At 52.4% G+C, this 20,072-nt stretch overlaps 9 protein-coding genes and 1 non-coding gene across 10 annotated transcripts; 5 read left to right on the forward strand and 5 right to left on the reverse strand.

Annotated features, from left to right (window-relative positions):
* Window positions 1-27: 27 nt before the first annotated feature.
* ColSpa_12014 (high-affinity potassium transport protein) lies at window positions 28-498 on the reverse strand (the record flags this gene model as incomplete). Its single annotated transcript, XM_049278226.1, has 2 exons — window positions 28-319; window positions 377-498. The coding sequence occupies 2 exons, from the start codon at window positions 496-498 to the stop codon at window positions 28-30; spliced, it is 414 nt and encodes a 137-aa protein (XP_049134183.1).
* Window positions 499-503: 5 nt separating this feature from the next.
* Window positions 504-1,533, reverse strand: ColSpa_12015 (high-affinity potassium transport protein; the record flags this gene model as incomplete). The annotated part of the gene is made up of 3 exons (XM_049278227.1): window positions 504-1,081; window positions 1,148-1,284; window positions 1,355-1,533. The coding sequence occupies 3 exons, from the start codon at window positions 1,531-1,533 to the stop codon at window positions 504-506; spliced, it is 894 nt and encodes a 297-aa protein (XP_049134184.1).
* Window positions 1,534-2,431: 898 nt separating this feature from the next.
* Window positions 2,432-3,995, forward strand: ColSpa_12016 (Na(+)/H(+) antiporter 2; the record flags this gene model as incomplete). Its single annotated transcript, XM_049278228.1, has 3 exons — window positions 2,432-2,558; window positions 2,654-3,822; window positions 3,885-3,995. 3 exons carry the CDS (start codon window positions 2,432-2,434, stop codon window positions 3,993-3,995), a joined length of 1,407 nt encoding a protein of 468 aa, XP_049134185.1.
* Window positions 3,996-4,178: 183 nt separating this feature from the next.
* ColSpa_rRNA_058 lies at window positions 4,179-4,290 on the forward strand. Its single transcript, XR_007414289.1, has one exon. It is a non-coding gene; the product is annotated as a 5S ribosomal RNA (ribosomal RNA).
* Window positions 4,291-6,204: 1,914 nt separating this feature from the next.
* ColSpa_12017 (serine/threonine-protein kinase KIN28) lies at window positions 6,205-6,745 on the forward strand (the record flags this gene model as incomplete). Its single annotated transcript, XM_049278229.1, has 2 exons — window positions 6,205-6,714; window positions 6,740-6,745. The coding sequence occupies 2 exons, from the start codon at window positions 6,205-6,207 to the stop codon at window positions 6,743-6,745; spliced, it is 516 nt and encodes a 171-aa protein (XP_049134186.1).
* Window positions 6,746-7,594: 849 nt separating this feature from the next.
* Window positions 7,595-8,312, reverse strand: ColSpa_12018 (uncharacterized protein; the record flags this gene model as incomplete). The annotated part of the gene is given in 2 exon segments (XM_049278230.1): window positions 7,595-7,767; window positions 7,781-8,312. 2 exon segments carry the CDS (start codon window positions 8,310-8,312, stop codon window positions 7,595-7,597), a joined length of 705 nt encoding a protein of 234 aa, XP_049134187.1.
* A 571-nt stretch (window positions 8,313-8,883) lies between these two features.
* Window positions 8,884-9,237, reverse strand: ColSpa_12019 (uncharacterized protein; the record flags this gene model as incomplete). The annotated part of the gene is made up of 1 exon (XM_049278231.1): window positions 8,884-9,237. One exon carries the CDS (start codon window positions 9,235-9,237, stop codon window positions 8,884-8,886), a length of 354 nt encoding a protein of 117 aa, XP_049134188.1.
* Window positions 9,238-10,726: 1,489 nt separating this feature from the next.
* On the forward strand, window positions 10,727-11,495 carry ColSpa_12020 (uncharacterized protein; the record flags this gene model as incomplete). The annotated part of the gene is made up of 2 exons (XM_049278232.1): window positions 10,727-10,914; window positions 10,973-11,495. The coding sequence occupies 2 exons, from the start codon at window positions 10,727-10,729 to the stop codon at window positions 11,493-11,495; spliced, it is 711 nt and encodes a 236-aa protein (XP_049134189.1).
* A 1,095-nt stretch (window positions 11,496-12,590) lies between these two features.
* On the reverse strand, window positions 12,591-13,097 carry ColSpa_12021 (uncharacterized protein; the record flags this gene model as incomplete). Its single annotated transcript, XM_049278233.1, has 1 exon — window positions 12,591-13,097. One exon carries the CDS (start codon window positions 13,095-13,097, stop codon window positions 12,591-12,593), a length of 507 nt encoding a protein of 168 aa, XP_049134190.1.
* Window positions 13,098-17,990: 4,893 nt separating this feature from the next.
* On the forward strand, window positions 17,991-18,862 carry ColSpa_12022 (uncharacterized protein; the record flags this gene model as incomplete). Its single annotated transcript, XM_049278234.1, has 2 exons — window positions 17,991-18,811; window positions 18,844-18,862. 2 exons carry the CDS (start codon window positions 17,991-17,993, stop codon window positions 18,860-18,862), a joined length of 840 nt encoding a protein of 279 aa, XP_049134191.1.
* Between the last annotated feature and the right edge of the window lie 1,210 nt (window positions 18,863-20,072).

The following is a 20,072-nucleotide window of genomic DNA, read 5'->3' on the forward strand; positions in this document are numbered from 1 at the left end:
GAACGGCGGGGTTGACGGCGGCAAGGTTCAGATGCCAAAGAGGATCCATGTCGGGCGGCTAGGAAAGAGCAAGGTGTAGCAACGCCGGGGATGCTCAAGCAGGTAACGTAAGGCTTCCTTAGCCTGCGACGTCTCGGACGCTAGCCTGTATGCAATCCAGATGACGAGGCGGAGGAACACCGGATAGCACGTATTCCCTGCAAAGGCCAAGAAGGTCATGACCAGCATAGGCCAGGTAGCGTCCCTGAAGGTGGCCATCGAGTCGGGGGTCAGGGTGAAGCCAAGATTGTTCACCATTGTTTGGGCCGAGTAGAATGCCCTGGAGTAACGTCAGTTTATCATGCCATGCATGACATGAGGTGCGGTAAGTCCATACCACCAGGTCTTGCCGATACCAGACTCCTCGAGCCAGTCGGTGTACTTTGAGGGTGCCTGAAGAATCCAGGGCAAAAGGCAGAGAACGCCGATGAGGTGAAGCGCAATGAGGTACCCTGACATGGTGATCAGCAAGAGAACAGAAGGTTGCCGCGACTTGCACCAATGTCGGGCACCAAGGGTCTATACTGACCAAAAACAAAGTACAAGAGCATCTTCAGCGCCCGGTATTCGACGCCTCCCAGAACGTCGAGATCACTCTCGGACAAGTCACTGAAGTTCGAGATGCGGAGCTCGGGCACCTTGTCCTGAGGCCGGCGCTGGCGAGATGAGCTCCGATTGCGATCCTGGCTGCGACTGCGACGTCTGGGGTCACTGCCGAGGACGAAGGCGGAGGACGCAGCCCTCTCGATGGACCTGGCGGCCTGAAGGACGGGGCCATGGGCAAAGGCGCTGATTTTGGCACTGTCGGCGCGCTGAACAGGTGAGATCGCATCCGAGTCGACGTCTGGCCGGACGGCGTTGTCCCACGTGATGGTAGGCGACCTGACGGTCCTCGAAGCATCCGCTTCAGGTGCAGAAGCGTTCTCGTCGCTTACGTGCTTGCCGTCTTGTTCTGAGCCGTCGTTTTCGTGTGTCGGGGACTTTTCATCAGTACTAGTTGCCGTCGCTTCAGCAGAAGCTGCTCTCCTGGCCAAGGCATCGACTGCGAGAAACATCAGCTACAGCCTGCTGCTAAAAACGACCTCGTGAGAAAAGGGCGTAGACGCACCGGCTTGCTTGAGCCGGCGGTTAAACCAAAATAGCCGGATGGGAACGACCATCGCATTGATGAATAGCAAGTTGGTGATGACAGGGATGACATAGATGTAGACCTGCTGGTACGTCGGGATGTTCTTGACATCGATTCTTTTTTCATCACATATGTTAGCTTTACAAGAGATCCAGGGGCACGGCGATGAGGAGAGGTGTCGTTTACGTATTGAGACCCGACTCCGTGGAAGCACTGGCGCCAAAAAAGAAGGCATCGATGGCAGCAAGGTTGCCGTAAGGCATCATGACTGGCAGGGCGAAGACGGCGCAGAAGATGACCCACGCGTAGTGAATACTGATGAAATTGAGGTGTGGCATCCATGATGCTCGAGTACGGATGCCCATTTTGAAAGGGTTGGGTCGACAGAAGAGCGACAGTAGGCACTGGACAGGACACTGGAGGCTGCGAGCAGGCAGAAAGATGAAAGACGAGAGGGCGTCAAGTGAGGGCTCTAAGATAGGCCGAACCGAGTTTTTATTATCGCATAGAAATGGTTCCTGCGCATCTGGTCAGGGCCAATCACGTCAAATGGTGAAGGATTTTGCAAAAGCAAATTGGCAGTGGGACATCCATCTGTGACTGTTCATGCTGGGCGCGCATATTCAGGGTGGAGGCGTGAGCAGGGCGCGACGCGGCTATTTGCGAGATACTCCAAGACATTCTCCAGGCACTCAGCTTGCTGTGTACTGTGACGCCCGCTCTCCGCACCTGGCAGGGTCTTTGGCGCTGCGGCAATTTTGCCATTCGCGGCTCCTTTGTTAGAAAATCGATGTCGACTCGATGCAATATGTCTGGGGTTAATTATTTACAGAGTGATTGTTGTGCTCGACTGAGGGGTTCTTTTTCGACCGAAGCGGGGGTATGTATGTCTTGTATCTACCCGTTTTCACCCTCACCGGTTGTTGCATATTGCAACAATGCGAATAGGCCAGTTTCAACTGCCTTTTATCCGGACACACTTGTCGATCTAACACTCTTCCAGACAAGACCCTCGAGCGCCCGCAGCCGACAGTCAACGACAGGGCACGGAATTAGGAAGCGAGGGAGGCCTCTCGCTCTTTGTCCATGACTCATGCCGTCCAAAAGCACACTAAACTATCGGTCAACCACGGAAACCATCCACGTGCGCAGACGATCACAAGGAACCTGTGTTGGTTGCCTTGCATGGGATCACCGTCCGTCGTCTCATTCCTCTCTCGTCAATGATGGAAGTGTCTGCCCCTCGAAAACAGATCAACGATCATGATCTCGTTCTTACTTCCCACGCCTTCGCCATTCGACCTCGCCATCACGGGGATCGGAGGCTGGCTCTTGCTATCCGGCGCCGTCTCCTCTCTCTTCAAAAACCGGTACCACCTCTCGTACGCCAGTGAGTCTGTACTCCACGCCGCCGCCCCTGCGACGATGCAGGCAAGAAGAACAAGACGCCGCCCGGCGTCGTCTCATTGACATGATCTTTTCAAGCCCTCTCCTTCCTCGCCGGAAGCTTCCTCGCGTCCCTCACCGACTCGGTACAGCCTGTGCACTTTGTTGAAGATGGCAGCATCGACGCAGTCACCACCTTCACGCTGGACTTGAGCCGGGTTGTCCTTGGCATCCAGCTGCTCTTCGCAGGCGTTGGGCTGCCGAGCCGCTACCTTCGCACAGAGTGGAAGTCTCTCGCCCTCTTGCTCGGCCCCGGACTTGTCGTCATGTGGATGTCGACCACCCTCGTCATCTGGCTCCTCGTAGGGGGCGATGGCATCTCCTTCGCCCACGCGGCGGCCGTAGCCGCCTGCGTCGCCCCCACCGACCCGATCCTCTCGTCGGCCATCCTCGAGGGCCACTTCGCTGAGCAGAACACCCCCAAGGCCCTGCGCGACCTCATCATCGCCGAGTCGGGCGCAAATGACGGTCTCGGCTATCTATTCGTGTTTGGCGCCCTCGCCCTCGTCAAGCACGCCACCGTCGGAGGCGGCGCACAGGGTATCGGCCAGACGCTAATCTCCTACCTGGGCTACACATGCCTGTGGGTGGTCGGGGCCAGCGTCGCTTTCGGCTGGGTCGCCGGTCACCTGGCTCGCGTCGTCCTTCGCTGGGCAGACAAGCGTGGGTTCATCGACCGGGAGAGCCTGCTCGCTTACTCGGTAGCCCTCGCGCTCTTCCTCCTCGGGACGTGCGGAATGCTCGGAATCGACGACGTGCTTGCCTGCTTCGTGGCAGGGAACGCCCTCACGTGGGACGACTGGTTCCGTCTCGAGACCTTGGATGACAAGTTCCAGCACGCGGTGGACGCGATGCTGAACCTTGTCATCTTCATGTGGCTCGGCGCCCGGTGTCCATGGTCGACGTTCTGGGACGGCGAGTTCATCGACCTTTGGCGCCTTGTGCTCATCGGTCTGGGAGTGCTGCTGTTCCGCAGGCTGCCGGTTATCATGGCATCGTACCGCGGGATCAACCAGATCGAGGGCGCATCACAGGGCCTCTTCGTGGGCTACTTTGGCCCCATTGGCGTGTCGGCCGTGTTCTATCTCTGCATCGGCCTGGATTACCTCGGCAACCTGAGGACGCAGTACAAGAACGCCCCGGCGTCCATCGAGCGGCTGCAGCAGCTGATGCTCACCATCGTGTGGTTCCTGGTTGCTTCCAGCGTGGTAAGTATACCCTTCTGTGCTAGGGCGCGGGTCTGCAGCTGACTTGAGGTGCTTACGCGCAGATTGTCCACGGCTTCAGTGTGCCCGCGGCCATGTTCGGGCTTCAAATGAGAGACATGTTGTCGTTGCCACTGCAGAGCGCCTCGCCAACAGGACGGATTGCTCTGCCCTGAGAGGAGACGTCATTACTGGCAGGCTCTTCTCTCCTCGGGCTAACGTGTGTGGAAGGTTTTTCAACAGGAGAGCCGGGGATATAACAGTCCGTTGAAGAAAATCAATACTACCAAATTGATCAGTCATCGATCAACCAGTCTCCCCACGCCAAATGGATCAGAATTTGCCTCGAATCCAGCACATACAACCATACCCCCTGGAAAATACGGGATTTCGTCCGCTTTCCCAGAGTCAAGCCGGTGAGGGCTGGATTAGTAGTTTGGTCGGTGACGATCAGCGAATATGTGGTATTACATGTATTTTTGCTCTCAAGATCACCTACATGTTTTGCTTTGGTTAGCGACAACGTCACATCTCGGGTTCCCCAGGAAGACCTGTGCGGGTTGCACGTAATGTGTTCCCCTCGGAGACCAGATGTATGAAGTAAAGTGGTTCTGTAAGGCGGCATTGGGGCTGCTGGATATGTGACTGCCATCCCCAGTTCCTCCTGTGAAGTCAGCGTACCCACTTTTCGGTCACTCAAAAACGTCTCATCCTTCACACCAACCGCCTACTCTGACTTTTAAAACATTTCTGTCGGAAAGTAGGAGGCAAAGAACCAATTGCCCGCCAAAGGTATCCTGTCTCTGACGACACATACATTTGGGCCTCAGGCTGCAAAGCGCACAAGGAAACAAGATTTTGAGCGACAGCCAATGCCAAGACACTTCCTAACCGCCTTCGTGGTAGGATTAGCGCCGAGAGCTTAGCGGCCTGAACAGTCCGCCCAAGATCTAATTCAGCCCAAGATCTAATTCAGTGACAGCAACTGGCACAAGAAACCCAGATGCTATTCCTTCAACTGCGAGATGTCCCTGGTGCGGGGAAGTAGCCAATAGGGTCCTGGGTCCTATCAGGCTGAAGTCCCTTCTAATTGAGGGCCTGTAGTGACCACTAGAGCCCCCAGCTTTAAGGCCTATAATGGCCCTCAGGGGCCTCCTATAATTCATGAATCAGATGTAGTCCGGAATAAAGGTGGAGTGAAAATGGAGACAGGGTCATCTCGCAGTCGAGGGTATAGCCGATCAAGCTCAAAGAGTCATTCAGTTACCGAGCATGACACATGACCGATCATCGGCCTAAGGACTGTGTGCACAGGCATCCAACCGCTGGTGTCGCCAAGATGTAATATGGCGTGCCACTAAAATTGCCCGGGAGAAACCTCACTCCGAGTTACCTCCATGGCCCACCACTAGAACTCTCGCAACTTACCAGATGCATAAGTCTAAGCAGTGCACCCCGCGAGACCCAACACATTTGTAAGTCCCCGTCGCCTTGCATAACCATCTTATCCCTTCACTCTTCGTACTCTCCGTTGTCGTTGCTGAGAAGCACTCCAGTAAAGGTACAGGTCGCTCCACCTACTTTCCTGTCGTGGAGGGTTGCATCGTTCTTTCCTGCAACAGTACCGCCTCATGGTTAATTATCCCTAATTACTCGGTGCGTTCTCGACCTTGTGTAAACATGCTTTTTCCACCACTCCAAGAAAATCCTCATCCCGCTGACTAGCTTTCATACAGCAAACCTCATATGTGCTACAAGCCTCAGTTGAAATTGATAGACTGGTTTCTCCCTTTGAGAGCAAAATTTCTTCGCGCCATTGCCAAAGACCTAGCCCTTGTGGTGCATGAGAGATGAGATGAGCGTGAAGGCCTTCGAGAGCACGGTGCAAAACGGATCCGAGACCACGCAGCACTCATCATTATGACCGATTCTCCAAGATACATATCAGTCCCCGCAGCGCCAGGTGGCCATGCACATTGCCTACAGCCATGTTACAGACAGAAAAGGTCCCTTGCACTGAACGGTTGGCGTGCCTTGTTGGGTCAGAACGGCGGGGGCCACACCCTTCCCATCCGTGTTCCCAGCTGGATAAGGAGCCTCAAAAGCGAGCGAGACATTTCCAAAAACGGGAACTCGAAACAGGGCCAGGTCGGACTACTTGCCGAAAAGTACGGTAGATGTCGAGAACTCATAGGCCGTGGCACCTATGGGGTAGTGAGACTATCACATAAAACTGCCGAGGCCGGTGAAGAAGACTTATTCGCGGTCAAGACGTTTATCCGTCGGCCCGAGGAGTCGCAAGAAAGATATCGCGAGCGTGCCACAGCAGAGTTTGTTGTCTCTTCTTCCCTCCGGCACCGGAATATCGTCTCTGTTCTGGACCTGATGAGGGACGAAGAGGGAAACTACAGCGAAGTCATGGAATTTTGTGCAGGCGGGGACTTGTTCTCACTTATAAAATCTGCCGGCAAGCTCATGCCAGGCGAGGCTGACTGCTTCTTCAAACAACTGATGCGCGGCGTCGAGTTCCTTCACGAAATGGGAGTTGCGCACCGGGACATTAAACCAGAGAACATACTTCTGACCATCGACGGTGTTATAAAGATAACGGACTTTGGTTCCTGCGACTGTTTCAGGATGGCATGGGAATCCGATGTTCGAATGGTCTCTGGCATACGCGGATCTGAGCCTTATGTCGCGCCTGAGGAGTACACAGAGACGGAATTCGATGCCCGAGCCATTGATGTGTGGGCCTGTGGCGTCGTCTTTGTGGTCATGCGTACCGGCCGCTACTTCTGGGGAAAAGCAAGCAAGGTCGAGGATAAACTTTATGCTCGCTATTTGGAAGATCGCCGGATTGAAAGTGGTTACGCCCCTATTGAGGCTTTTCACAGGGTTAGTACCCCTCTTCTACGAACAGACCTAGGCCGGTGTATTAATACCTTTGGACCACCAGATACAGTGCAAGAACGCGATATACTGCATTCTAGACCCCCTTCCAAAACGACGCATTACTGCGTCACAGTTTCTTAGGTCTAAATGGATGCGGGAAGTAGCGCTTTGCAGCAAGAGCTTAAGCATTTGAGGGGCAGCTTCTATGGATTATTGTGACGGGTAGGGCCACGGGCTTTTTCGAAGTGTGTGTGATGTCACAGGATTTGACTCGTCAGGTTCATACGATTCGTCCTATCTGTGTTAACCAAGACCTGGTTGTGTCCAATTCGCGAGATCAGAAAATATGCCTCTATTGCGCTTATTTATACACTAGCAAACTTAGCTACAATCCACTGAAGCCATGCAATGTGGAGCTTCCTATCATCATCATCAGTCATCTTCATGTTGGTCAATGAGTACACTTTTTTATTGCACAAGCTGATGACTGCTGAGCTGCATGCATTCTGTGACAGCAACCTGCGGTGGCGGCCCCGGATCATCACTAGACAGATAACCGCCTTGCTAAAATAGAACAATGTCCGGTCATGGACTTGTTACCAAAAGGGCCATCGAGTGTCGGCTTGTCTTTTCGGGGCAGTATTCGATCGTTTGAGCGGGAAAGGTGTCGACGGAGCGAAGTCGAAGAGTCGATCGTATATTTTCAATTTGGGCCAGGGAGTGCCGCTTGCACCGGGAATGGAATTTCATCCGTCTCCTTCGGGAGCTAAATGGAACTTCTGCTCCCTGCCCCTTTGCCAATGGGTAAGCCGGATTGAAGGCGTTAGGCTGGCTTCCCGCGAGGCTGGGCCGGAGTGACTGAGTCTCGGTATTGCGGCGGCGTTTAGCCCTTGATGGAGAGGTTGGCTCTGGAGGTTGCCCAGAGCCCCGATCGGGGCCGGCCGGTGAGGCCGGCAGCGGTCCGATGCCCGCCGGAGGCTGTGAGGCCATCGCGGAAGGGCTCCGGAGCAAAGACGTGAAGAGTTTTCGGCCGTAGGGGTTCTGGTAGTTCAGCACCTGATTCACTAACAGCAGATGCCAAGAAAAATTAGGCGAGAGGGAAGTGAAAAAGCGTTTTTGTTGGTGTGAGTGTTGTATTTTCGCCTCTTTGGGGGCGGCGGCGGCGGCGGCGTCGGGTATCTGCTGTCACCGGCATGGGCAACGCTTGAGCCGTGGCTGCTATACGGTTGATCGCGTGAAGAGGGAGATGTCAAAGCCGTGTGGTTTATCGGGGAGGAGGGGTTGACCGGTCGCAGGAAGCTAGCTCGTCCAGGGCTTGGGAGCTGAAGCAGCTTGAAGTAAGGAAATGACCAGCCACTGTAGTCTGCAACTGGAGGAGAGTCGTTGGTTGGTAAAGTAGGGGTAGGATTGTCTATCTGCCAGTGGTAAAGATTCATGACGTCGGCGGCGGCGTCGGCGGCTGCTGCTGTATAGGGTTGATCGTTGTACTGAGCATCGGGATCAAACATCCAAGTGTTGCGGTCAATGAATTCACCGTATGGCATTATATATGTGCTGTCGTCCATGGTACCGTACTCGCTCATGCTTTCCGGCGGGGCCATGTTGTTGTTGAACATGGATGCATTGAAATGCGGTGACGGTCCATCCGACTCTTCCTTCGTATCAGCCGGAGCCGCATGCTGGTTGATAGGGCCTCGAACGTGACTGGCTTCCGACCCGTGCGAGTAGGAGTAATCCAAGTTTGACGGGGAGCAGAGAGGTGTCTGAGTCGGGGTCCAAGATGCGTACTCCGCCTTGATGGACCGAGACTGACTCCGGCAAGTCCAACAACTTGTCGTTGGTACCGTGGCGCGATGGCGGTGAAGTTGACGCGTCGAGATGGGATGCAGGATAGCGCGTCAATCTGTCTGAGGGGGGAGGGGGGTCGCTATGGTTAGCCAGTGATAGGTCCATCTCTGCGTGTGCCTCTCTGTCTAGCATTCTTTCCGGCTTCGCTATTTCCGCGGAGCGGAGCCTGATCGACCGTCTTCGTGTGAGGTGAAGAAATCTATATCACGTCTAATCGTGTCGAGTAAAGCAGTCTGGGCCGAGGCGTCGAGTTTAGGGACGGCCGATTTTCTGGTGTCTTACTGTCAGTCTCAAGTGCCCAGAGGGAGTTGGGGCTAGGTCACATTACAAAAGCTCGATGAGAGAGGAGATGTCGTCCAGGGGCATGGTTGGTAGGTGCGTGTCGACACTGGGCTCCCCTGAGGCCAGGGGTGTCTGGTCCGACTGGGCGGAGGCCATTCGCACCAACAAGTCGGCGTTCTTGATGAACTTAACGAGGTCTTCGAGATCCGTTTCGATGTTGGCGATGCGCATGCGGCCGATAATTTTGACGGACTCCACCTCGGGGCGCATCGGCAGCAGGCGGATGAAATCTTCAAAGAGGGTGACGCGGCGCTGCAGTTCCTTGTGCTTGGATTTGAGGGCGGCAAAGCGAGTAACGTCTGGGCCGCCATCGTACTCACACATTGCACGGCCCATACTGGCGCACATGGAGCACACAGGACGCTGGCCATCGCACTTTGATTTCCTCCGACGACATAAGGTGCAAACAATCTTTGTATTGAGACGGCGTCTAGGAGCACTCGAGGAGATTCCGGTAGCGGATTGCGGGGTCGACCCCTGTTCTGGTGAGGCGCTGCTGGCTGCTGACGGGCCTGCGGGTAGGATCTCTCGCTGAGATTTCATCGTGACTTTGAACGAAGGGAGAACAAGGGCAGGCCTGGCGGGCGACTGGGATCGCAAAGGACTGACCGGCGATAAGAGTCGCAGGTGTGTAGTAGCCGGGATAGCGTGATCAGCGCGGTCGCCGAAAGTAGTCGGAATGGGTGTGCGGATGGACGAATTGAGAGACGGAGCCGGAGTCAGTGCCGGATCGGGCTGCAACCACAAGAGCAACAGATCCACCCGCTTCGTTTGGATTGTCTCGATTGTCTACGACGGAGCGCGTCATACTACCGACCTATCGGCCGTGAGGATTTCTTTTGTCTTCTTCTAGGGGTTGTCTCCCTGAGTGGATCTCCGAGTTTCGAGTCTTCTGCTTAGGAAATTGTCCCATCGTGTCGGTTTGGTCGAAGACGTTGAAAGCTGCCGCATATGGTTGTTGCGGATGGAATTGCTTTGGAGAGAGGCCTGTCAAGTAAGGGTGTGACGAAATGGGCCAAAAGGCCGCGGCAGCGGTGGCTGCTGCTCTTTCTTTTGTCAAACTCCTGCGCTCAGGTGCAGCTGTCGCTGGGTGCTGGTGTTGGCGATAACGCTGGGCTTGGGGGCCTCGGATTGTTCCGGTGGCGTCGGCATGTTTACACAGCGGGCCTTCCGGCGATTATGAGAAAACCAGATCCAAACAACAAAACCCGAAGGAGGGGAAAAGAAACAAAACAGATGCCTCTAGCGATGCAAGAACAAAGAGAAAAAAGAAAACAACGATCAAGGCTTGAAGTTAAGCTTTGTAGAGTTATCCAAGTCCCATGGACTCTCGTCTGGCCGTGGTGGCCAGGCCAGGCCTACAGGATCTCACTCGTCAAGTCGACTTGAAATCTTCTGCTGCAGGGCTCTCTGTGGTGCCAGGAGCCCATTTTGACAACGGTGAGAAATGCTTATTGGCGGCAGTGAACAGGGGCAATGGCCTTCCAGTAGCATGCACCATAGGCACCACTGGAACTACCATAAGCAGAAGCGATTGGCACAACGGAATCCCTTAGGATACTCGGCGCTCGTCATGTTGACATCAAGATTCCAACCATGACAAGAACCTCATCAACTAAGCTTCGGCAAATTTGATTGTTACGAAGCATATGTACTGACGTCCCCAACCTGAGATAGCTTGCTTCTAGAGTCCCGTTAGTCAACTCTGATGTCTTAAGAGATAACTTATCAAAATTTTAAGCCTTCTGGGTCTGCCAGCGCTCGACCTCCATCCGCAAGAGCAACAACATATTCCTCTGCCACAAACTACCAGTTCGCAACCAGCATGCCCTTTGTCTCTACCGGCGGCTCCACGGCCAGGGCCTACAATATTGTGTACACAGCTCTAATCGGCATCATCCTCGTCATTGTCTTACCATTCGCTATTCTCATCCTGGCCAAAAGCAAGTACGGTAGAGATCCGGCACGAAGATTTGTCCCTTGGCTCAAGGTCGCGTCCATCTTGTTTGCCATGTGAGTCGCAGGCAATCGGAAATCATTCCTTAGATAATCGACTGCGCAATGCTGACAGGAACGGCCGAGACAGAACGCTATGCTTGCTATTCGTGCAAGGTGTGCTAAACACGTACGAGATTCACTCTGATATCTCGCATTGGCACATCGTTCGTGCCTCCTATCACATCGGATATCTCGCCGAATTCTTTCGTACTCTCTCGGCGACTGCCGTCATGGTCATGCTACTTACACTAGGGCCAGGCGTGCACTACGCAATGGAGGGCGTGACCAACACTTTCGACAAGATCCTACGATACACAGCAAACATTCTGGCCATCGCCGTTTTCGCTCTAGCGCTTGCTTACTATGGCCTTTCAGTCGACTTCGAGCTTAACTACACAAACCATATCGGGTATGTCACCCGACCCAGAGAGGGTATTAACCGCATCCACGCCATTGACCAGCTCATGGGCACGACTGCAATCGTCCTTTGGGTTGTATCGCTCGTGATTACTGGTCTGTCAATCTACACTTTCATCGAGAGAAAAATGTCGCCTCTTAAGAATGTAAGCCCGTCCTCCCAGACTTTGGCTCCGTAACTAAAATTGTTCCAGGCATCATCTCTCTACCTTATTGCCAGCATATTAAACCTACTTAGTTCGACATGGGGTTTCGCCTATGCTGTCGGATGGTTGTTGGAGTGGAAATGGCGTCGTGACCAAGCTCAACATGTCTTGATATTATCCATCATTCTTGGGTGGTGGAGTCGCGGCATCTTGCTCATTATCAGCTACTTCATAGCTGTGAAGAGCGGACCAGCAGGCGGTATTTGGTCCAATACACACCATTGTAACATAGTGTAGACTGTAGATGTAAAGTTGGCGGCACAGTACGTAGAACTTAAGGTTAAAAATGCTCCTTGAGAATCGTTTCGTCTCTTCAAGTGTTCAGTTGTGTTGCACACAAACAGAGTTTATAACGTCCTGGCTAGGCCATGAAGGGCTCTTGTATCTATCTTATATGCTCCTCGGGTTGGGTTTCTAACCTGATCTCAGACAAACCCACAAGCAAGATCCAATTTCGTATGTGTCATCTTTGATTACTCCTTCCGAGGCTTGCGGTTTCTCGTGGTGGTTAGTAGCTGGTCGTCTTGGAGCCAATTCCTCCAAGTACTTAGATTCCTATTATCGGCGGCTGAACCCAGTCCTGCTGTCGGTGGCACGAAGGTGCGTGTGGGGTTAGTCGATGGTTAGATTGAATGTGTGATGAATGCTTCGCTCTCGTAGCGTGCTTGAAGTGTTTAGGACAGTATCTCGATGAAAGACATGCGTTGAATAGTCTGCAAAGGCTTGGAAGAAGGATATCTAGCGTCTTGTGCAAGACACCATTGGTGACACCGTCCTCTCCCGGCGCCTTGTTCGGGGCGGCTCTTCCTACTGCTCTCTCGATCTCTGCTGCAGTAATGTCCGGGCAGTCGATTGACGGAGGGTACTTGTAGCCTTCTAGGTCTGCGAGGTCGGCTTGTTGCGGGGGCGGGAAGAAGGATTGGCGAAGAATCTTTGCCTTTTCCTCTAGCTGGTGGGCGAGGTTGCCACCTAGTGTTCTTACGGATGATGTGCAGGCGGAAGATGGGTTGTGCCTATTCTTGGCCTACTTGACTAGGTTCTATAGGCTAGATTGTGTTGATGATGCCTCTACCCTCTGCTGGTGTTGTTGTTGTTGTTGTTGTTGTTGTTGTTGTTGTTGTATTTTACGCCATGGCGGCAAGGGCGCAACCGCCCAAATTCTCGCTCTGCGATGGCACGCACGGTCACGTCAGTAATGTTGGCTTTTGTGATCTCCACCGATGAATTGAGGTAGTTGAAGATGTCTCGAAGATCTTGATCGTTAACGATCGAGAAGGATTGGCTATAATTGACAATCCAGTTGACAAGTTTCTGCTGGAATACAGTTTTGTCAAAACATTTGATCAAGGTATTGATCAAATCTTGTTCCTTCGGCTCCTTCGGGTTCAACTGCAGGATTGTTGCAATGGACTGATGTGCTTTCTCAGATGCCTTGGCAGGCTTTTGCCTCTTGCCTGTTGGATCCATAATGCCATTGTGGTCCGCGTACAGGTGACCCTCAGCATTCTGCAACCCTTTGATGGCATAGCTCTTTGGCCTCGGCCGCTTTTGCTTGATGCAAAGGCAAACACCCATCGGCGTTCCCCTTTCTGGGCATGCTGGATATCGTAGCCGAACTGATATACCCATTGACGCACTTGGCCGTCTCTCTCCGTCAAGGTCCAGCCTTTGTAGAGCTGAAAGAGTCGTTGATTGTCTTCTTCTGTACGTTCTGGAACGGGTGTGGTTGACTTGGTAGGATGGAGGGCGGCCATTTCGATTTGGGGAAATAAGGGCGTGAGTAGTAGTAACCCCCTAGAATAGACTTGTTTGAACTTGGTGTACGGGTAAAACGGGGTGGAAAATTGTTGCTATTGCGTTGTCGTTGGCGATAGAAAGTACTTGGGGTATGTGCTATTTCACAAGGAAATCCAGGTTTTTTCAACTCCCACCTAAATCTTCAATTCTTTCCACAATTTCCACATATGGAACATATGGATGGGGTTCCGTGGCGTGAATATGGAAAGGCTGAAGCCTACGTGGAATGGAATGGAATGGACATGGATCCATATTATGGATCCATGTGTGGATTTTGTGGTATGGATTTGAACCCTGGGACTAGACAGCCAACTCAACCCTCAAACGGACCAGATGGGAAGCAATGAATCTGGGGAACCAGTGGGAACCAGGGACAGATAGAACGCACAGTAGCCAGCAGGCAGGATTTGGAGGACGGAAGGAAGGGCGATATATGTAGTACGTAGTCCTAGCCTACGGCTCTCCACGCCACATACCCCTCGGGAGGTCTGCGACAAGGGTTCCACCCTTGCCGCTATGGCGTTAAATACAACAACAACAACAACAACAACAAATTGCTCTACTCTTGACCCTTCACCCTGACAATGGCGTCCCTGCTCTGACCAAATTACCCCGATTTTGCTGCTGCAAGTTGGTTCTCTTCTTAAGGTCAGAGTGCAGCCTCTTCGATGTTCATGATATTTTTTTTGTTCAATACCCGTGCTCCTTAAGCCAGCCTACAAGCTCTGCTTCCGCCTTTGCCCTAAGCTCGGCTCTCTTCACCTCGTCCAGTTCCTCGAGAACTGACGCGCTGCCTAGCCAGTATGGACACAAGAACCTCTGCAAGCGCATAAGGTCACGGATCTGGTTGACGCCGTCGATCTGGCTTGGAGCAAGAGCGACACTCTCCTGTAAAACCGAATTCCACGTTTTAGCAAGCTCCCGCTCCTAAAGAGATTCTTTATCTAGGTCTGTAGGTGGCATAGTGAAGTCGCCTGAGAGAATTGTCTGGTTGATCGCGGTGTCGTTGTCACTAATATTTCCACCGGCGTAGCTAAAAGATATAGAGATGAACTCTTTAAAGGTGTGAGAAACGGAGGCGAAGTTAAAGTCAAGAACTACTATGACTTTCTTAGCCTTTTTATTAAAGAGTATATTATAAATAGCTATTAGGGATTAATTTGATGTTAACTAGACTTAGGATTAGAATATATACTCAAGTCTCTATATGTTAGACACTTTTTGTGTATATTAATAATACTAAGCATTTTCTCTAGGTTACCGCTAGCGAGAAACTTTTCGATCCTAGCAGTAATACTATTGCTTTTTTAGCCTTAGATAACTAAGCTTCCAGTAGCTTATTTGAAGCAGGAGCATAGCTTTTCTATTCTCTACTCCGCATATAAGCCAGTGGGTCTTACATCTTATATAGATAACGACTCTCCACTTGTAATGGCGCTATTCAGGTCAAACTTGAGTCTGCTGCCAAACTTAGTGACGCTTTGTGGGAGATCTGCTGCTTGTATGGCCCTAAGAACGGCAGCCATCTGCTCTAAGACATGCTTCTAACTTTCTATGTCAAGAGAGGAGAATTCCGGACCAAGATCAACGCCGCTCCGGAACTCTGACATGATCCAACTAAACCCCTCCTCGTTTACTTGGTCAGTAGTTGTAGTAGGCGCCTAGGCATAAACATCCAGTATTAGTAGATTAAGCCCGCTTTTTTCCATGGACTTATAAACAAGGTGCTATAAAGCGACGTTATTCTCTACGCGGTTAGTATTATTCACATCGTGGGCCACAAGGTTGCTAAGTTTGATGACTAGCGTAAAGACGCCTTTAGGCGGAGCTTTGCATATGCTAGGTTAAGTACTCAGAAATGATGATATAAAGGCTGGAATTACTAGCTTTACTTTGAAGAGGAAGTTGTTAAAGGGATATACATACTCTTCGTCATAAGCCAAAGTCAAGATGATAGAGGCCTACCGGTAAGTTAGAAAAGTTACCCAGTTAGTAAAAAAGAAGTTAATGTATGGCAGTACTGATCACCAACCTGAAGCCCGTGGCCGTAGAGGAGTTGCTGAACCACAGAGAGCCGACGTTCAAAGCCGGCGTGGTTTATATTAATAACTATCATAAAGCTATAGACTTAACAGTAACACTGGAAAATGTGATAAGAAAGTAAAGAGTCATAGATTGGGGAAGGGCAAGCAGAGTTGATACATAGGAAGCTGGTCTTGTAGAGTTTAACTAGGGATGATTTAGAGTTATATATGTCATTTAAGTCCTAATTTAGCCGCTAATTTAGATGACCCTTAGCATTTAATCAATAGCCCTTGTCATAGTGCAGAGTATGGCTAACATGAACTAGTAGTATTACAAAGGATCTTCTAGAACTAAATGTATCTCTAATATGCATATGTAAAGAGAAATGACTGTCCTAAAAGCAGGTCACAAGGCTCCTAATCAGGAAGGAGGTTACATGACAGAGAGATAAACCCTTACATAAATCCTCCTTACCTAACAGATAAGGAATATAGAAGAACATTCTTGAATCAAGTCTCGAGGTCAGGGCCACAAAGGCTGAAAATTGACGATAGTGACTTAGTGGATCCCCATACCCTTGTAATCGACGGTGTCAATGGGCTCTTCATTCAGATCAGGATTTGTCAACTTACGCCAGCGGGTGTACTCCTGTTAGTGTGTATTGGTAAAACTGAATCTCTTGAGCGAAATCTGTTCTGGAAAAACTTAGGGTTACTTACTAGATAGTGCATGGCGTGTACATTCATGTCGCAGGTCATCTTGTCGCTGTGGCCAGTGATATGCCAGGCGAGCATTATCCGAAGGTTCGCGAGGCAGTGGAGCTTGTGGTAGGTGCTCTGCGTGAAACTAAACCCGTTTGACTGACCACCTTTGATGAAATTTGGCTTGCCTGCGGGCTAGTTGGCCGTCTAGAAGTCGCCATGTTTTATTAAAGACTGCTAGTACTCGTTTATGTACTTGTTGCTATGTGAAGCGGTCTCCTTAACCTTTTACAAGGTGATCTTAGGCTTGCCAAGGACGCGATGAGCGATGTTGATTTATTCGACGGCTCCTAGCGCCAGGCTGTTGTGGTCTAAAAGACTATCGTAGATGTCATTACGGCGCTGGTTGACAGTCTTTGGGTAAGTCATGGCGCCACTACGAGTGTAAGCTTCCTCACGGATGTCTTTAGCGTTGTTACCACGTTGGTCAAGCGTCTTTGGGTAAGTCATGGCGCTACCACGAGTGTAAGCTTCCTCACGAAAATGTTCAGCATCATTACGCTTCTTAACAAAAAATTGAGCAACTGTGACACGCGGAGCCGGAATTCTCATCCCGAAAGCTTGTGTCAAGTCGACAAGTGGGAGGTCTTGGGCCTCACGCTTAATATTGACACTGTATATTGATCTGTATGTTAGAGTAGGCTTTCTTGGTCGGGATATGAAATGGAACGAGTGTAGTACACAAGACTCACCGCATGATTGTGTCATTGCGGAAGGCCCGCTGGGGAAAGTGCTGGAATCGGTGATAGCCGAGAGGATATTGCACGCTGTTGAAACATACTGGCTCCTGCCCACGAGTCACTTCAGGGCTCAGAAGCAGCGATCAGCAGAGCAGGCGCTGGTTCTGCTTCAGGACTACATCTACAGAGCATGGAGGAGGAGGAAAATCCTCAGTCTAGTCAGTTTCGACGTCAAAGGCGCGTACAACGGAGTATATAGAGAAAGACTATTTCAGAGGCTCAGGGCAAATGGAATCCCGGAAAAGCTGGTGGCGTGGGTGGATGCGTTCTGTTCGCAACGGACTGCAAGCATTCAGGTCAACGGCCAGGACTCGGAGGTTCGCTCTCTGCCCCAAGCGGGCCTACCTCAGGGTTCCTAACGAAAACTCTCAGGCGCAGCGCTTGCGCCTGGGAAATAATGACACTACGCTACGCATTCCGTCTCCGCAGGATTCAGACAACGGTACGTCGAGTAACTACGCTCAGCCCGCAAGCTTCGCTGTATTGCGTTGATGACGCTGCTGCTGATATTGACCATTCCAGGACAATGCATCGTCGCCATCGAAACCGCCAGCGGCCCTAACGTTGACGATAACCCTGACGAAGGTAGGCAGCTAGGTGATTCCCAGTAGGAAAGGTCTTAGTCAGTACCTGCGCCACCTGTATTGGACTCGGGCACGATGTCGTGAAGCGGTGCTGAAGCTCTTTCTTTGATTTAGATGCCATTAAGTCGATCCAACGTACGAACACGAGTCGTAATGAGGGCTCTGTTCTCCACGCTGTCAAGTCTATCGAGAAGGCTGTCACGACCATGTTTGTGTTGGGTGCTGTTCGGCCCATAGTCCTCAATCGTTCCCGCGATCACTCACAATCTCGACCTTGGTCTCAGCCTTGCGGCCCTGAATCGCCTAGGCTTTCTCGCCAAATCGCTGTCGATCGCAAATCCAGGTTCACCAAGACGACTCAGAACGATCGCGACATTCTCGGCGGCATCGAATACCGCGCTTTGAAGCTGTTACTCTGGTTTGTCATTGGTATGTCGCTCACTACAACTTCCCTCTCGCCTAATTTTTCTTGGCATCCGCTGTTAGTGAATCAGGTGATGAACCGCTAGAATCCTTAACAGCCGAAAACTCTTCACCTCTCTGCTCCGGAGCCCTTCCGCGATGGCCTCACAGCCTCCGGCGGGCATCGGACCGCTGCCGGCCTCACCGGCCGGCCCCGATCGGGGCCCTGGGCCACCTCCAGAGCCAATCTCTCCATCAAGGGCTAAACGCCGCCGCAATACCGAGACTCAGCCACTCCGGCCCAGCCTCGCGGGAAGCCAGCCTAACACCTTCAATCCAGCTCCCCCAACGGCAAAGGGGCCTCCGACCTTAACTTCAGCCACTGGTAGGACCGCCACTGGGTCTGTCTTGTCCGCCCTGGACGAGGAGGCCAGGCACTATGAGGCCCGCAAGGACGTCTTCTTAACCATCGCGCAATCTGTTGATAATGTCGTCTCCAGCTTTGAGGGCCCCAGGAAGCAGATCGCGAAAGAGGCTACGGCCTATGTAATCCAAGCCCTAAAGAAGTTCATCAACAGGGAAAATGCTCCGACACTGAGCCGGAGCTGGGCCGCCGTCACGGCCTCGGCACCAGCTGCAGCTCCGGACCCCCACCGGGCTCCGACCCACCCGCAGGCCAGACCCCAGACAAAATCCCAGGCCCAACCCCAGCCCCGACCTCAACCGAAAGAGGACCTCCGGGTCTTCGCCCGCATCCCGGAGGAGGGCCTGTCAGCTGCCCGAAAGAACGCTCCTTTTGCCCTGCGACAGACAGTTTGCCGGACCTTTGACCTCCAACTGGCAGATATCCCTCACATCTACCACATTGCGACCGGATACTCACTGAGGCCATCAAACAAGCAGATTCAGCAAGGCCTCCTGGCGGAAGAGCGAAAACTAGCGGCCTGTCTAGGAGCTTACAAGATAGAGACCCCGATAAAGTGGTTTACCTACGTCGTCCCGCGCTGCCCAGCCAAGCTGTGGAGCGTTGATGGGGACGCCCTGGACCCAGCCACCTTGATCGAAGACGAGGTCTTTGCCCAGACAAGACAGAAGCCCACCCGGGCCCGGCAATCCCGCCTTGGGCCGGACCCCATCACAAACAAAGTCTCTTGGGTGATCTCGTTCCTCAAAGAGACACAACCCTTCAGACTCTTTAACCAAAGTAGCAGGTCCCAGCTTATTCAGAAGAGGAAGACGCTTATCAGACACGACCCTGGCTGCCAGGGCTACCACTCAAACAGCTACTGCAACCGACATCCACTCTGCAACAACTGCGGCAGACCTTCAGACTCGCACGAGACTGGGCCCTGCACAGCCAAACCTCAGTGTGCGAACTGCTGCGGCCCATCCCAGGCCAGCCACAAGGATTGTCCAGCAAGGCCTATGACGATGAACGGCATCCCTGCTCTCCCAGACCGGAAGGAGCGGGCCCGGATCCGCAAGGTTGGACAGAAGGCATACGACGCCCTCTACGAGGTCAGTCTGAGTGCCTCTCGGAAGAACACCCAACAGCCTGGGGAACTCCCCCCCCTGGCCAGGATCAACCGCTCGGCTCCAAGCGACCACGCACAAGGACACCTTCAGAGAGCTCGATTGTGTGCCTCGGGGACGGGGACACTGATAGCAGCAGCATGAGTGAAGACGAACCTGAGGACGCAGAGGGCACTGCCCAGACCAACCGCGCTATCCTACCCCTCTTAAACAGGAGCCAGAGGGTAGCCCAGAAACCGGATTACAACGTTGCTAATGCCTACACCCACCTGGAGCTCGACCTGGAGACGTAAGCCGAAGCAGGGCTCTCCACGGGTGTTGCGCGTAGCCCAGTGCAACGTAGGGAAGCAGTCGCCAGCACATACAGCTTTCCTGGAGCTCTGCTGGGCTGAGCGGATCGACATTGTACTGGTCCAGGAACCCTGGATAGGCTATGTTGACAAAATGCAAATCAACACACACCCAGGTTTCGATTCCTACGTCCCAGTGGACTTTTGGAAGGACAGGGAAACCAGACCTAGGGTCATGACCTACGTACGGAAAGGGATGAAGTGGAAGGCCCAGCAGCAGAGGCCCGTACAGACAAGGGACATCTTATGGATCACAGTTGATAACGCAATAACTGTGGTTAACGTATACAGGCAACCAGGAGATCCTCACAATCACACAACCACAACCCTCCTAGGATACAGGCCGCCAGAAAAAGTC

The sequence above is a fragment of the Colletotrichum spaethianum genome (genome assembly GCF_022836535.1).
Source record: "Colletotrichum spaethianum MAFF 239500 DNA, contig55, whole genome shotgun sequence".
NCBI classification, from domain to species: Eukaryota; Fungi; Ascomycota; class Sordariomycetes; order Glomerellales; family Glomerellaceae; genus Colletotrichum; species Colletotrichum spaethianum.